This window comes from Salmo salar, unplaced genomic scaffold, assembly GCF_905237065.1.
Source record: "Salmo salar unplaced genomic scaffold, Ssal_v3.1, whole genome shotgun sequence".
In the NCBI taxonomy this organism is placed as follows: domain Eukaryota; kingdom Metazoa; phylum Chordata; class Actinopteri; order Salmoniformes; family Salmonidae; genus Salmo; species Salmo salar.
In genome coordinates this window covers 56021-73609 of record NW_025550784.1, presented here as the reverse complement: position 1 = coordinate 73609, position 17589 = coordinate 56021, and the positions used below count along the sequence as shown (strand labels likewise).

The following is a 17589-nucleotide window of genomic DNA, read 5'->3' as shown; positions in this document are numbered from 1 at the left end:
CTTAAGACTAAACACTAAGAGTTTCTCTGTGGGCGATGACGTAACTACGGCCTTAAGACTAAACACTAAGAGTTTCTCTGTTGGCGACGTACGACGGCCTTAAGACTAAACACTAAGAGTTTCTCTGTGGGCGATAGCGTAACTACGGCCTTAAGACTAAACACTAAGAGTTTCTCTGTGGCGATGATGTAACTACGGCCTTAAGACTAAACACTAAGATTTTCTCTGTGGCGACTGACGTAACGATGGCCTTAAGACTAAACACTAAGAGTTTCTCTGTGGCGACGACGTAACGATGGCCTTAACCTGTTGGGGCTAGGGGGCAGTATTGACACGGCCGGATAAAAACGCATCCCGATTTAATCTGGTTACTACTCCTGCCCAGTAACTAGAATATGCATATAATTATTGGCTTTGGATAGAAAACACCCTAAAGTTTCTAAAACTGTTTGAATAGTGTCTGTGAGTATAACAGAACTCATGGCAGGCCAAAACCTGAGAGGATTCTATATGGGAAGTGGCCTGTCTGACAAGTTGTTGTTCATCTTGGCTCTTTTTATTGAAGACTGAGGATCTTTGCTGTAACGTGACACTTCCTACGGCTCCCATAGGCTCTCAGAGCCCGGGAAAAAGCTGAATGATATCGAGGCAGCCCCAGGCTGAAACACATTTACGCTTTTGGCAAGTGGCCAATCAGAGGACAATGGGCTTAGGCGCGTGCCAGTCGACCCCATGCTTTATTTTCTTCGTCTGTTTACCTAAATGCAGATTCCCGGTCGGAATATTATCGCTTTTTGAAAATGGCATAAAAATGGATTTTAAACAGCGAAGTTGACATGCTTGAAATACGGTAATGGAATATTTAGACATTTTTGTCACAAAATGCGTCGTGCTTCGTCACCCTTCTTTACCCTTTCGGATAGTGTCTTGAACGCACGAACAAAACGCCGCTATTTGGATATAACAATGGATTATTTGGGACCAAACCAACATTTGTTATTGAAGTAGAAGTCCTGGGAGTGCATTCTGATGAAGAACACCAAAGGTAATAACATTTTTTCTTATAGTAAATCTGACTTTGGTGAGTGCTAAACTTGCTGGGTGTCTAAATAGCTAGCCCTGTGATGCCGAGCTATCTACTTAGAATATTGCAAAATGGCTTTCACCAAAAGCTATTTTAAAATCGGACATATCGAGTGCATAGAGGAGTTCTGTATCCATAATTCTTAAAATAATTGTTATGCTTTTTGTGAACGTTTATCGTGAGTAATTTAGTAAATTCACCGGAAGTTTGCGGGGGGTATGCTAGCTCTGAACGTCACATGCTAATGTAAAAAGCTGGTTTTTGATATAAATATGAACTTGATTGAACAAAACATGCATGTATTGTTTAACATAATGTCCTAGGGTTGTCATCTGATGAAGATCATCAAAGGTTAGTGCTGCATTTAGCTGTGGTTTGGGTTTATGTGACATTATATGCTAGCTTGAAAAATGGGTGTCTGATTATTTCTGGCTGGGTACTCTGCTGATATAATCTAATGTTTTGCTTTCGTTGTAAAGCCTTTTTGAAATCGGACAGTGTGGTTAGATTAACGAGAGTCTTGTCTTTAAAATGGTGTAAAATAGTCATATGTTTGAGAAATTGAAGTAATAGCATTTCTAAGGTATTTGAATAACGCGCCACAGGATTCCACTGGCTGTTACGTAGGTGGGAAGATTTCGTCCGCCCCCCTAGAGAAGATAAGACTAAACACTAAGAGTTTCTCTGTGGGCGATGACATAATGACGGCCTTAAGACTAAACACTAAGAGTTTCTCTGTGAAGCGATGCGTAACTATGGCCTTAAGACTAAACACTAAGAGTTTCTCTGTGGGCGACTGCGTAACTTACGGCCTTAAGACTAAACACTAAGAGTTTCTCTGTGGGCGATAACGTAACTATGGCCTTAAGACTAAACACTAAGAGTTTCTCTGTGGCGGCAACGTAACGATGATGTCACAGGGTCTAACCTGACTCCTGGCCAACGAGTCCCGCCTCCTCTCCCCGTCTCCGATGGCGACCAGATCCTTCTCCAGACACTTGCTGCCGTTCTTCCCTGAGCCAATCTGGATCTGCCTCTGGACCAATCGCACGTCAACATAGTGGGACGCCAGGCTAAGGCCCGCCTCCATGTCCTGTTGAGACAAACGTCATTGGTTTGAGACGGGTAGAGTTGTCTTTTGAAGAAAGTCAATCCCAACTCAACGGTCCCTCTGGTCTTACCTGGCACATTCCCCTCAGGTGAGCCTTGGCTTGGTGTATGTACTCCTCTGTAACACACACACACACACACACACACACACACACACGCACACACACACACACACACACACGCACACACGCACACTGTAACATTCTCATGTGATTGGCTTTGTTTAAGATGGTTTTTTTTCATGATGTTTGAAAGGAGGTATTTTATATGGTACAGGATCTGGAGGAAGAGAGGACAGAGGGACAGGGAGAGGACATCATGTACATGGTATAGTGAGAGGACAGAGGGACAGGGAGGAGACATCATGTACATGGTATAGTGAGAGGACAGAGGGACAGGGAGAGGACATCATGTACATGGTATAGTGAGAGGACAGAGGGACAGGGAGAGGACATCATGTACATGGTATAGTGAGAGGACAGAGGGACAGGGAGGAGACATCATGTACATGGTATAGTGAGAGGACAGAGGGACAGGGAGAGGACATCATGTACATGGTATAGTGAGAGGACAGAGGGACAGGGAGAGGACATCATGTACATGGTATAGTGAGAGGACAGAGGGACAGGGAGGAGACATCATGTACATGGTATAGTGAGAGGACAGAGGGACAGGGAGGAGACATCATGTACATGGTATAGTGAGAGGACAGAGGGACAGGGAGAGGACATCATGTACATGGTATAGTGAGAGGACAGAGGGACAGGGACATCATGTACATGGTATAGTGAGAGGACAGAGGGACAGGGAGGAGACATCATGTACATGGTATAGTGAGAGGACAGAGGGACAGGGAGGAGACATCATGTACATGGTATAGTGAGAGGACAGAGGGACAGGGAGGAGACATCATGTACATGGTATAGTGAGAGGACAGAGGGACAGGGAGAGGACATCATGTACATGGTATAGTGAGAGGACAGAGGGACAGGGAGGAGACATCATGTACATGGTATAGTGAGAGGACAGAGGGACAGGGAGGAGACATCATGTACATGGTATAGTGAGAGGACAGAGGGACAGGGAGAGGACATCATGTACATGGTATAGTGAGAGGACAGAGGGACAGGGAGGAGACATCATGTACATGGTATAGTGAGAGGACAGAGGGGACAGGGAGGAGACATCATGTACATGGTATAGTGAGAGGACAGAGGGACAGGAGAGGACATCATGTACATGGTATAGTGAGAGGACAGAGGGACAGGGAGGAGACATCATGTACATGGTATAGTGAGAGGACAGAGGGACAGGGAGGAGACATCATGTACATGGTATAGTGAGAGGACAGAGGGACAGGGACATCATGTACATGGTATAGTGAGAGGACAGAGGGACAGTGAGAGGACAGAGGGACAGGGAGGAGACATCATGTACATGGTATAGTGAGAGGACAGAGGGACAGGGAGGAGACATCATGTACATGGTATAGTGAGAGGACAGAGGGACAGGGAGAGGACATCATGTACATGGTATAGTGAGAGGACAGAGGGACAGGGAGAGGACATCATGTACATGGTATAGTGAGAGGACAGAGGGACAGGGACATTATTTACATGGTATAGTGAGAGGACAGAGGGACAGGGAGAGGACAGAGGGACAGGGAGAGGACAGAGGGACAGGGAGAGTACAGAGGGACAGGGAGAGTACAGAGGGACAGGGAGAGGACAGAGGGACAGGGAGAGGACAGAGGGACAGGGAGAGTACAGAGGGACAGTGAGAGGACAGAGGGACAGTGAGAGGACAGAGGGACAGGGAGAGGACAGAGGGACAGTGAGAGGACAGAGGGACAGGGAGAGAACAGAGGGACAGGGAGAGAACAGAGGGACAGGGAGAGGACAGAGGGACAGGGAGAGGACAGAGGGACAGGGAGAGTACAGAGGGACAGGGAGAGGACAGAGGGACAGGGAGAGGACAGACTCTAACTCACCTGTCCTGGGGGAGAGGGGGGAGGCAGAGGGACAGGGAGAGGACAGACTCTAACTCACCTGTCCTGGGGGAGAGGGGGGAGGCAGACAGGGCTTGGCTGGCACAGTCAGACAAAGATCCAGGAGGATACGAACACATGCTATCTGGAGCTACCGCACCGTCAACTACACACACACACACACACACACACACACACACACACACACACACACACACACACACACACACACACACACACACACACACACACACACACACACACACACACACACACACACACACACACACACACACACACACACACACACACACACACACACACACACAACATGAGTAACAACCACACCAAGTATTCATACTGACTCATGTTGATTGACTTGCTGACTCAGTATCAGTGAGGCATAATGAATGAATTAATGGTATTCCCCCTCTGGAGAAAGTTGTTCTCAGTAATACAGGAAGTAAATCCCCTGTCTCATCAACGACTCTGAGTAATGGAACCCTATTCCCTATGTAGTGCACTACTTTAGACCAGAGCCCTATGGCACCCTATTCCCTATATAGTGCACTACTTTAGACCAGAGCCCTATGGCACCCTATTCCCTATATAGTGCACTACTTTGGACCAGAGCACTATATGTACGGGAATAGGTTAACATTGGGCTCTGGTCTAAAAGTAGTGCACTATATAGGGAATAGGGCTCTGGTCTATAGTAGTGCACTAGATATATGGGAATAGGGTACAATTGGGCTCTGGTCTGAAGTAGTGGACTATATAGGGAATAGGGTACCATTGGGCTCTGGTCTGAAGTAGTGGACTATATAGGGAATAGGGTGCCATATGGGAGTCACATTAATCAGTCACAACACAGTATAAAGTTGGGTCAAATTGAGGTGTTGATGTTGGTCACTACTCACCTGGAGAGAGAGGAAGGACGTCGACGGGTCGAGGAGACAGAGAGGGAGAAGGTACTACACCTGGAGAGAGAGGAAGGACGTTGAGGGGTCGAGGAGACAGCGAGGGAGAAGGTACTACACCTGGAGAGAGAGGAAGGACGTTGAGGGGTCGAGGAGACAGCGAGGGAGAAGGTACTACACCTGGAGAGAGAGGAAGGACGGTGAGGGGTCGAGGAGACAGCGAGGGAGAAGGTACTACACCTGGAGAGAGAGGAAGGACGTTGAGGGGTCGAGGAGACAGCGAGGGAGAAGGTACTACACCTGGAGAGAGAGGAAGGACGTTGAGGGGTCGAGGAGACAGCGAGGGAGAAGGTACTACACCTGGAGAGAGAGGAAGGACGTTGAGGGGTCGAGGAGACAGAGAGGGAGAAGGTACTACACCTGGAGAGAGAGGAAGGACGTTGAGGGGTCGAGGAGACAGAGAGGGAGAAGGTACTACACCTGGAGAGAGAGGAAGGACGTTGAGGGGTCGAGGAGACAGCGAGGAGAAGATACTGCAAGGACATAGTACGTCAGGTAACACACCCAGGCACACAGACCCACGGACACACAGACACACAGACCCACGGACACACATATTCCTCCACTGTTGGAGCTAGAAACAGAAGCATTTTGCTCCACTGTAAAATATAAAAACAGAAGCATTTTGCTACACTGTAGGAGCTAGAAACAGAAGCATTTTGCTCCACTATGGAGCTAGAAACAGAAGCATTTTGCTCCACTGTTGGAGCTAGAAACAGAAGCATTTTGCTACACTGTAGGAGCTAGAAACAGAAGCATTTTGCTCCACTATGGAGCTAGAAACAGAAGCATATTTTGCTGCCCTTGTGATAACATCTGCTAAACTTTGTACGCTACTGTCATGACGTTGGCCTCTTTTGGTACAGGGAGGACAGTTGATCCCCTCCCTTTTGCACCACCACCCAACCTACCTTCCCCCAATCCACCCTGTGTGTAAAGGGTTGTAAAAACTCTAAAATTCCAGGAGAGTCTCTGGCCACATGGCCCATAGAGAGACACAGGAAATTCTTCCAACTCATAGAATTGGAGAGCCAAGCGACATTTTGTGTTCTGGAGAAGGTATGGAAGATTGGTGAAGAATCCAGCTACGAACTGATCCGCTTGGTACAAGACAGTGCGGGCAGACCGTATGCATATCGGTATTTAAGTACCGTGTCGCTCGGGTCAGCATAAACGCTAGCAGAATATGCTGAATGGGGTTAAGGTGAGACGTCACTAGAAAACCCACCCTTTCCTATTTTGGTGCTTGGAAGGATACTCCTGAACCAAGTAGCAATAGCTTAGCATTACGGGTAAGCTAACAGAGAGGGAACATTTTCCTCTCCCTGTAACATGTTTAAAATTCATCCGCTAGCGCGACGGAAGTCCGACCTTTGTACTTCCGTTTAAATTTCAGCATTCTGCACCCTGGTGGTGAAGAATTGCCAGTACATCTCTAGGGGAAATTCAAACGTGGAGCACGTCTCATTCAATTTAACTAACAAGTGAAATTGCCAGATTTACCTTTTCAAGTGGATCTTTTAAATAATATCCAAAATTGATTGGGCAATGAGACATGATTAACTTTTTCCAAACTTAACTTAGATGAAGCAATGCTCTCAGGTTAATTGAATGTTAATTCCCAGATAGCCTATACAGGTTTGATATATCATAAATAGATTAATCAGTAAAATCTGCTTTAGCAAGGCACAGTCAGTAAAACCCCTTTACTGACGCTCAGCCCCAGGGAGGAGCGTACCCTAGTGGTGAAGGGTCCCAACATTTGAACTACGGTTTACACTTATGATATCCAATCAATGGAGATTGTATGGATTATCGTCTCATTCAATTTATTTAGTTAAATTGTCGAACATACCTTTCTAGGTTCTTCCAATTAAATGAGACAACTTAAACTTTGCATATTAACCGGGATGAAGCAACCTCTCAGGTAATTCAAGTTTAATACCCAGATAGCATACCCAGGTAGGACTAATCATTGGCATTGATTAATTCAATTTGCTTTGGCAAATTCATTCACGTCCAACTTCCACAGTACTGTACAGTACTGATGGTTCATTAACGTCTATAAATAGATTAAATCGTCTTTGCAGTTTTCCACATTCCAAAACCAAATTTTGGAAAATTAGGAAAAAAAAATTTCCTTTCAAATGTTCTAATAATGTGCAAGCTATCAGAGGGGGTGGTTCCCACTCGCCCGCTAATTAGTGAACCTCCACCCGTAAATGGATTGATCTCTGACCTCAGCAGCGATAACAACCCTAATTATGCCATTAGTGGAAAAGCAGACAACAATGTTTTCCAAAATCAACCATCGGGCGCAGGCCTCGTAAAGGTTCTCTCCAGTCTAGCTCTGATGTCTTGCCATCCGAGATTGCCATCTGTCCAATACCGCAGTGCACAGCTGAAGCACGAGCAGGTAACGGTAGACATAAAGGGACAGGTGGAGAGAACCGGGAAACCAATGACCAATGCAGACAAGGGAAAAATTCTGCTAGCTATGGAACTGCGTTCGAAAACTGAACAATTAAATGTAATTGCAAAAGCGTATGACGATGGACAAGCAAAAGCTCTTCAACAAAATTGTTTTCTACAGGAACAAAATCATATGCTACAGGAACAACTCGATTTAGCCAAAACTAAATACGATGATGTCCACGCCAAACTAGATAAATCTGAAGAGTTATCTACAAACAGGAGCGCTCAACTTGACAACATGCATGCTGTTTTGTTGAATGTTACTCAAAATAACACGGTGCTCCTCAAAGCGCTGCAGACCAAAGACGATCAGTTGATGAACACAATGACAAAGTTGGATGATAAATCAGCAGAACTTATTGAAGTCGCTGACCAAATGAATGATGAGAGGACTCAGGTGATGAGGATGGAAATATTGATTTCTAAGCAAGCAGAGGAAATCTCATCACTGAATCTCTCGCTCCGTACTCAAGACCTCTATCTGCAAACCATGACAGATAAGTTTGAGACCGAAAGGAGCAGGTGTGACACTCACGTGTCCAAAATCAGTACTCTAAGCGCTCAAGTGGACTCTGCAATGCAGCAGAATTCCACCCTTAGGTACCATCTGGAGGAAGTCCAGAATGGTCACGCTCTACAGCGCGACTACCCATCCAAGCAACCGGAGCCCTGTACTCACAGGAGTGAAGACAATAGGTTTCAGACCTTGCCTCCCTCATGTGTCCCTCAGTCTTCTCCTCTTGGCCCTTCGGCACTGAGTAATATGGCGCCTCTTGGCCAACAATAACAAGGCTTGGCTTCCTCTCTTGGCCTTTCGGCCCCAATCTCTCCACAGGATGAAGCCAACCCTCTCCGCTTGCTTGGCGCGGAATACCTTGACAAACTCGTCAAGAATTTCCCCACCTTTGACCCCGTTCCAGGTCAGCCAAACGATACTGAGACGTTCCTAGCTGACATAGAGGACGCGTTGGGTGGCTACCTGAATGCTACGGGTTCTGACAGGGTTTACCTGTTGAAGCCGAACGTCGAATAGACACGTGACGAGGTTCATTCGCCTACAACAGCAACACGTGCTAAATGACTACGCTAAACTTGCCACAGCTTTGAAATTAGAATTCAGTGGTTCTGGGACTCGCAAACACGATAGCTCACTGGCTAACACCGTCAAACAAGCTCGGAACGAACACCCACAAGCTTACGATCATAGGCTTCGTTCAGCTTACTTTGGCCTACTCACTGAAACAGGAATGGAAGAGCTGGTACCATTCAAACAAATGTTTCTGTCAAACATGTATCCCACATTTATTACCTACTTGGGCCCTGCAGCCCACGTTGGCTTGCCTATCTTACAACTCAGAGAGCTTGCAAGCACAGCTTTTGAGGCATCAAAAGTTCACAACGCTAAGAGCCCTGACCACTCAGTTTTGAAGTTTAACCAGGAGAACTCACTCCAGTTAGAGGGTGCATTATCAGGTATTGGAGCGTCGAGAGATGAAGCACAACAACAGTTTCTACCACAAAACCATGATTCCAGTAACCTCTGCGGTCGAAATAACTGTAAAGTACGTAGCCATCAACATGACTACCGCTACAATCGACCCGTTCGCTACGTTCCTGCACCCAACCCACAAAAAGTGTCAGAGCACAAGGATAACAAAGGGTTGAAGGACGACCAAAACGTAGACCAATGTTCTCCAGAAGTCCCACTACGGGAAGAACTTAAGCGAGAACAATTTGAGAAAAGGGTAAAAGATAAATCACAAGGACTAGACGGGGAATTACCGGACACCAGGTCCGCAGGAATTAACACCCATAGCATGGACGTTAAAGTTCAAATTTCTCCCGCTCTCATTCAAGACCCTATCCAGGGCCCGCTTGATCAAGAAACAAGCCCCCGGGCTCTGTCCATAGACTCTGATACAAAAGTTGCGAAGAAAAAGGTCAAACGCTTCGTTAAAGCCAAGCCCACTCAAAATCGGAAAAGTCAATCTGCTTCCATCTTGAACAGACATGGCACATCACGTCGTTGCGAAACGACCACTCCACTTTGTGGGGAATATGTCCACTAACCACGAATCTAAACGGCCATACCTGGAAACAGTCCTGGAGGACTGCTTAACTTATCATGCGCTAATTGATTCTGGTGCGACAATATCACTCATCTCTCAAACATTGTTTGATGATCTCAAAAGGGCTTTGAAACCAACTAAACGTTGGTTAAAAGTGGAACGATGCGACACTAAACTTCGAGGGGTCACTCAGACTACCTCGCCTCTCACATTGAGAGTCATGCTGAAACTACACTTCCAGGACGTATCGCTCGTTCACCCTGTGTATGTTACCAGCCTCAAAACTGTAACCCTGCTACTTGGAGCAGACTTGATGGATCGGTTACTCCCATTGATGGATTGGAAAACCAACCAGGTATGGTCACAGGCCACAGTGCCTTCTCCACTGACCACACTGTCTTCCCCTAACGCTAGCTGCAACGCAGTCCTTCACGAGGGGTATCTGTCGAAAGCACCCCTTGGGAAAAAGACGTTTAGAAACCTCTTGGTACAGAATCCGATCCACGGAGATAGTACGATATCTCCATCAGCCAACCTGATTGACCAGTCTTTTCATGATTTCGAGCCAGCTGTCTCTGTGAATAAGCAATTTCCCTCCTCCTTGCAGTCATGCAATACGGTAGTTGAGATGAACTTCTCTTGCCCTTTGGACACTTCCGCAAGCACTGCGGCCGTCTCAGCAAGAAAAACATTGATGCGCAGAGTATACTCTTTTCCGATGATACACCTTCCGCTTTGTTGGGGACTGTCACCCCTTACAATGACACTAATGGCGTCAGTCCAGCAACTGACCCGATGACTCCCACTTGTGAAACACTTTGCGATATCACAGACCGATATCCTCGTCTCAGTTCGCAGGTAATGAAGAGGTTGCCACACGCGGACGCGGTGGTGACTGACATGCCTCGACAGCCACTGAGCGTTTTGAATCACAAACACCAGGAGATTTGGTTGAAAGGTTACAGCCACTCTCATAAAAACGCGGCCGCTGACAACTCGTACATAGGGTCCGACCTTTTCATTTGCGCATCGGACACCAACACCACCCGCTGGTGGGGGGGTCCCGAGGCACAAAGGGGGGGAATAGTAGCCCAGACCCATGATGAGCCTCATCGAGGCCGGTGGGGGGGTCAAGACTACGGACAACACCGTACGAGGCCGCCAGAGCATAAATCAAATCTAGTTGTAAACTCTCCTATGAGAACAGTGAGGAGCAGACAGGCCCCTAGACGGGGATTATCATAGAAGACATCTAAGATAGTACTGAGGTGTACCACACTGGTCGTAAAGGAAGTCCAGTGGACTTGTCCACCTCCAAAACAAATGGCAACAATAATAATTCCTTGCCATGCGTAGGTTCAACTACAATACAACTAGTAAAATGCTCCAATCATGTGTTCCGGTAGATAATATTTCAGAATAAATCGGTAGGATAACTGGTCCCCTTGAGTACCAGTACCAATACTAGCAACAGTCAGTCCAGCTACAATCAGTAAGAAGGTTAGAGACTTAACCAATCAAATTACCATTGACAACAGCGACATAGGAGTCACTCAGAGTGCAACACGTGGAGGGGAATCTCCAGTGCACTCTTCCAATGGTTAACACACATGTCACTAATAAATAGGATCCTCCATTCAGGAGGAAAATTATTAGAAGTCATGAACCATGATCACACCACGTATGACTGGTCCAATACTTAAAGAGTACTTCCGTCGTGAGGTTAGCTCCTCCGTGGATAACATAGCTATGAAATAGACTTCAAACCTATCGCCACTACAAAAGTGGAAGAAACAGTGACTTGTAGAAAAACTACTACAGACTCCCTTGACACCAATTCTGACTGACCTCCAGGCATTGACCTGAAAATTACCTGACTACGTCAGACTCATTCTGAACAAGTTGTAATCTGCCCGGATACTTGGTTTTCTTCCCTTGACATGAGCGCTTGTGTAAGCATAAACGCACATGCACAACGGAACATCCAATTAGGATTTATGCTAGGACCACTTAAGGGCCCAAGCAATATACCAGCCTTAGTAAAGTTGAACATTTACTTCTAGGCCTTTGACTCTACAGCACTCACCAGTTTTCTTCCCAGAAGTCCATAGGTCATACCTGTAGACTGCCCAAAACTAGTGCATTACAGCTGTAGACTTATCATATAGTTATCAACTTAGGATAGCGCCTAAGCAACACACCAAGTAGGAAAACCCTAGATATGGCATTAGAGACAATGCCATGATAATCATTTTGCCAGAACATTGGACGTATATAGAATACAGTCCAATTAAGATGATTTTTTTGTGTGAACTATATTTTGTATATTTTTTTTGTTTTGTTTATGCTTTCATTCCTTTTCGGTTCAGTTCCTTTGACACTTAGGAAGTGATAGAGCCATAAACAAAGTCCCCATACAACCATCACTTAGTGCCACAACGCCGCTCATTGGGGAATGAATGTAATTATATATATTTCATGAGTGTGTGTGCGTTGTTAACATCTGCCTAAGTTACTGCCCAGATCTTCCAGTCTGGACGACGGGTCCACAACGGCGACCCCAAATCCGGACACCCACAGCCTATCCTTGTGGCGGCATGCCCGCTGTCAGAGAGACTACCAAGGTAAACCACCAGAGGGGGGACCGCAACGGCGATCACCAACCGGACATCAACTGCCCATCCTTGTGGTGGACGGCTCCGCTTTCAGAGAGCCTACCAAGTTCAACCACCAGAGAGGACTGCAACGATGATCTACCAATGGGACATCACGTGGTCATGATTTTATGTTGATTTGTAACTTGCAGGATAAAGAAGATCCAAACCACCAGGGGGTATGTCATGACGTTGGCCTCTTTTGGTACAGGGAGGACAGTTGACCCCCTCCCTTTTGCACCACCACCCAACCTACCTTCCCCCAATCCACCCTGTGTGTAAAGGGTTGTAAAAACTCTAAAATTCCAGGAGAGTCTCTGGCCACATGGCCCATAGAGACACAGGAAATTCTTCCAACTCATAGAATTGGAGAGCCAAGCGACATTTTGTGTTCTGGAGAAGGTATGGAAGATTGGTGAAGAATCCAGCTACGAACTGATCCGCTTGGTACAATTTTGTGATACTCAGAACAGACAATATAGCCATATTACCATAAAACTGTTTATATAATAGCATCAGCTTGAGACTTGCAACATAATGGTTGTATAGAATGTATTAATAAGGATAAAGCTTTTATAATACACATGAGATGCTATTGTACTGATGTAATGTGATAGAATTGTATTTCTGTAACCAAATCTAACTCAGTCATAGGCACGCCCCCAGGGACCCATACAGGACCAGGCGTCATTTGACAAGCCTGTTCTATGGGCACTATAAAACACTCCCTGATTTACATTTCTACAGACCAGGCCTACACTCCGTGGCCACATAGGTTTTACCATCTAATTCCTCTACTGAAAGTGAACCATACCACGTGGTTAACTTTTAGACTATTGATACCGACAGAATAAGAATAAGTCTTTGATATTAATTATTAGTCTGCAGCTAAGTAAATTATATCATTGAACGCGAAGACCAACGAAACAACCATTCTATGACGACATTAATGAATGTCGCTCTGAAAGATCCATTCTAACCGAGAGAGAGAGAGAGAGAACGCGGAGAAAACTTCCCAACAGAACCGAACTCTCCAACAAAGAACGACGACACACTGAGCGTAAATATATATTGATTGCAATTGTTCCCGAATGAGTGAGCATTCAATTGTCAATTGTTAATATTAATGAACTCTGTGTAAACTTCTCAGCTGACCATTTATGACCCATTGTTCAACAGGCCGACCTGCCTGTTTAGCCAGTAGGGCACATTCCTCTACCAATCCTTTGTGACGATAATTACTGTTTGTATGTTTTTCTGTTAATTACTTAGTGTAGTAAATAAATGATTTTAAGACAATTGATGTATGGATGATTTTAGTAAAGACTGGGTTCGTGCAGATACAACAATTTACGGACGTTTGGAATGAGACTGGACTAGAGGTAAATACACCATTTAAACCAGAAGATAATCGGCCTATACTATAATAGGATATAATATTATAGTACAGGAAAGTTATATTAGGAAAATTATAGCTTTGTAATCTAAATATTCTCCTTGGTGCCCCGATCTCCTAGTTAATTACAATTAAACGATTAATCAGTTTAATCGCGTGATAATAATTACAGGGAGCTAATTGATAAACATATCTTCCGTTTAATGGTACCCCCAAAGACACGACACTACCAATGAACTTAGATTTGATTTGACTCATGGACACACACACACACAAACACACACACACACACACACTCACACACTCACTCAGTATGTAGGTGGGCGGTCTTGAGAAGCTGAAAACACGAGCTTGAACCAGCTGCAGCTCTGAGCCATCTGTAAGGACACAGAGCAAAGGTTACAAAAACACTCTCTCACACACACACACACACACACACACACACACACACACACACACATGGACCAACAACAACAAAAACATTGTCAAAATAAAAATCTCCATTGAAAGTGCATTATGAGTCCAGCATGACTCTTCATTTGTGTCTGGGAAACCAGCCCATAACATCATCACACACTTACTGCTACATGAAGAGACGAAAGTAGCAGTCCCAAACCCAGGAATGTAAAGCAGAGAGGGAGCGATCTGGAGAAGTCTGGGAGGAGGAAGAGGAGGAGGAGGAGGAGAGAGAGTCACGGCCGAGAGGGGAGGAGAGCCAGCACCACCTAGAGAGAACACACAAAAAAAACCTATCAGTTTGATTTATTCAGTTCCATTTTAAAAACAAGCCTTGATCATCAATACCTAAATTACAGATTAGGCTGTATCACTTCTAAACGTTCCCTTTACTAGTCTCTCAGCCACACTACCTCACTGTATCACTTCTAAACCCACATTCCTTTACCAGTCTCTCAGCCACACTACCTCGCTGTATCACTTCTAAACCCACATTCCCTTTACTAGTCTCTCAGCCACACTACCTCACTGTATCACTTCTAAACCCACATTCCTTTACCAGTCTCTCAGCCACACTACCTCGCTGTATCACTTCTAAACGTTCCCTTTACTAGTCTCTCAGCCACACTACCTCGCTGTATCACTTCTAAACGTTCCCTTTACTAGTCTCTCAGCCACACTACCTCACTGTATCACTTCTAAACGTTCCCTTTACTAGTCTCTCAGCCACACTACCTCACTGTATCACTTCTAAACCCACATTCCTTTACCAGTCTCTCAGCCACACTACCTCGCTGTATCACTTCTAAACGTTCCCTTTACTAGTCTCTCAGCCACACTACCTCGCTGTATCACTTCTAAACGTTCCCTTTACTAGTCTCTCAGCCACACTACCTCGCTGTATCACTTCTAAACCCACGTTCCCTTTACTAGTCTCTCAGCCACACTACCTCACTGTATCACTTCTAAACCCACATTCCTTTACCAGTCTCTCAGCCACACTACCTCGCTGTATCACTTCTAAACGTTCCCTTTACTAGTCTCTCAGCCACACTACCTCGCTGTATCATTTCTAAACGTTCCCTTTACTAGTCTCTCAGCCACACTACCTCACTGTATCACTTCTAAACGTTCCCTTTACCAGTCTCTCAGCCACACTACCTCGCTGTATCACTTCTAAACCCACGTTCCCTTTACTAGTCTCTCAGCCACACTACCTCACTGTTGAGGAACTAAACCCACATTCCTTTACTAGTCTCTCAGCCACACTACCTCACTGTATCACTTCTAAACCCCACGTTCCCTTTACTAGTCTCTCAGCCACACTACCTCACTGATGAGGAACTAAACCCACATTCCTTTAGTAGTCTCTCAGCCACACTACCTCACTGTATCACTTCTAAACCCCACGTTCCCTTTACTAGTCTCTCAGCCACACTACCTCACTGATGAGGAACTAAACCCACATTCCTTTACTAGTCTCTCAGCCACACTACCTCACTGTATCACTTCTAAACCCATGTTCCCTTTACTAGTCTCTCAGCCACACTACCTCACTGATGAGGAACTAAACCCACATTCCTTTACTAGTCTCTCAGCCACACTACCTCACTGTATCACTTCTAAACCCACATTCCTTTACCAGTCTCTCAGCCACACTACCTCACTGTATCACTTCTAAACCCACATTCCTTTACCAGTCTCTCAGCCACACTACCTCACTGTATCACTTCTAAACCCACATTCCTTTACTAGTCTCTCAGCCACACTACCTCGCTGTATCACTTCTAAACCCACATTCCTTTACCAGTCTCTCAGCCACACTACCTCACTGTATCACTTCTAAACCCACGTTCCCTTTACTAGTCTCTCAGCCACACTACCTCACTGTATCACTTCTAAACCCACATTCCTTTACTAGTCTCTCAGCCACACTACCTCGCTGTATCACTTCTAAACGTTCCCTTTACTAGTCTCTCAGCCACACTACCTCACTGATGAGGAACTAAACCCACATTCCTTTACCAGTCTCTCAGCCACACTACCTCGCTGTATCACTTCTAAATGTTCCTTTTACTAGTCTCTCAGCCACACTACCTCACTGATGAGGAACTAAACCCACATTCCTTTACTAGTCTCTCAGCCACACTACCTCACTGTATCACTTCTAAACCCACGTTCCTTTACCAGTCTCTCAGCCACACTACCTCGCTGTATCACTTCTAAACCCACATTCCTTTACCAGTCTCTCAGCCACACTACCTCGCTGTATCACTTCTAAACCCACATTCCTTTACCAGTCTCTCAGCCACACTACCTCGCTGTATCACTTCTAAACCCACATTCCTTTACCAGTCTCTCAGCCACACTACCTCGCTGTATCACTTCTAAACCCACATTCCTTTACTAGTCTCTCAGCCACACTACCTCACTGATGAGGAACTAAACCCACATTCCTTTACTAGTCTCTCAGCCACACTACCTCACTGTATCACTTCTAAACCCCACGTTCCCTTTACTAGTCTCTCAGCCACACTACCTCACTGATGAGGAACTAAACCCACATTCCTTTACTAGTCTCTCAGCCACACTACCTCACTGTATCACTTCTAAACCCCACGTTCCCTTTACTAGTCTCTCAGCCACACTACCTCACTGATGAGGAACTAAACCCACATTCCTTTAGTAGTCTCTCAGCCACACTACCTCACTGTATCACTTCTAAACCCACATTCCTTTACCAGTCTCTCAGCCACACTACCTCACTGTTGAGGAACTGAAGACAAGACTGCTTTTAACTGAGCTGTAAACTTCTGTCCAATCCTCTTTCTCCCAGAACTGTGCACTCGTTCACTCTCCCTTATCCCCGTAGTGTGCACTCGTTCACTCTCCCGTATACCTGTAGTGTGCACTCGTTCACTCTCCCTTATCCCCGTAGTGTGCACTCGTTCACTCTCCCTTATCCCCGTAGTGTGCACTCGTTCACTCTCCCTTATCCCCGTAGTGTGCACTCGTTCACTCTCCCTTATCCCCGTAGTGTGCACTCGTTCACTCTCCCTTATCCCCGTAGTGTGCACTCGTTCACTCTCCCGTATCCCTGTAGTGTGCACTCGTTCACTCTCCCTCAAGGGTCTGAATATGTCTTACACCACTCCAGTGCTTTTAATGAGGGGGAAGTGAAGGAGTGTACACTTCAGGGTTAAGAGAGAGTGAAGGAGTGTACACTTCAGGGATAGGGGAGAGTGAAGGAGTGTACACTTCAGGGATAAGAGAGAGTGAAGGAGTATACACTTCAGGGATAAGAGAGAGTGAAGGAGTGTACACTTCAGGGATAGGGGAGAGTGAAGGAGTGTACACTTCAGGGATAAGAGAGAGTGA

General features: G+C 45.7%; 1 protein-coding gene across 1 annotated transcript in view; it reads right to left on the bottom strand.

Moving 5' to 3' along the window:
• Positions 1–2012: 2012 nt before the first annotated feature.
• The window catches only part of LOC123740017 (uncharacterized), a gene marked incomplete at its 3' end in the record, with an annotated part of 33190 nt that continues 17613 nt past the window's right edge, over positions 2013–17589 (bottom strand). Inside the window, exons 8-13 of the mRNA XM_045713948.1 lie at positions 14337–14480; positions 14064–14132; positions 5102–5161; positions 4243–4347; positions 2266–2312; positions 2013–2177 (exon numbers count right to left, since the gene is read on the bottom strand). Coding sequence (XP_045569904.1) covers positions 2013–2177; positions 2266–2312; positions 4243–4347; positions 5102–5161; positions 14064–14132; positions 14337–14480 — 590 coding nt within the window. The remainder of the gene's footprint in view (positions 2178–2265; positions 2313–4242; positions 4348–5101; positions 5162–14063; positions 14133–14336; positions 14481–17589) is intronic.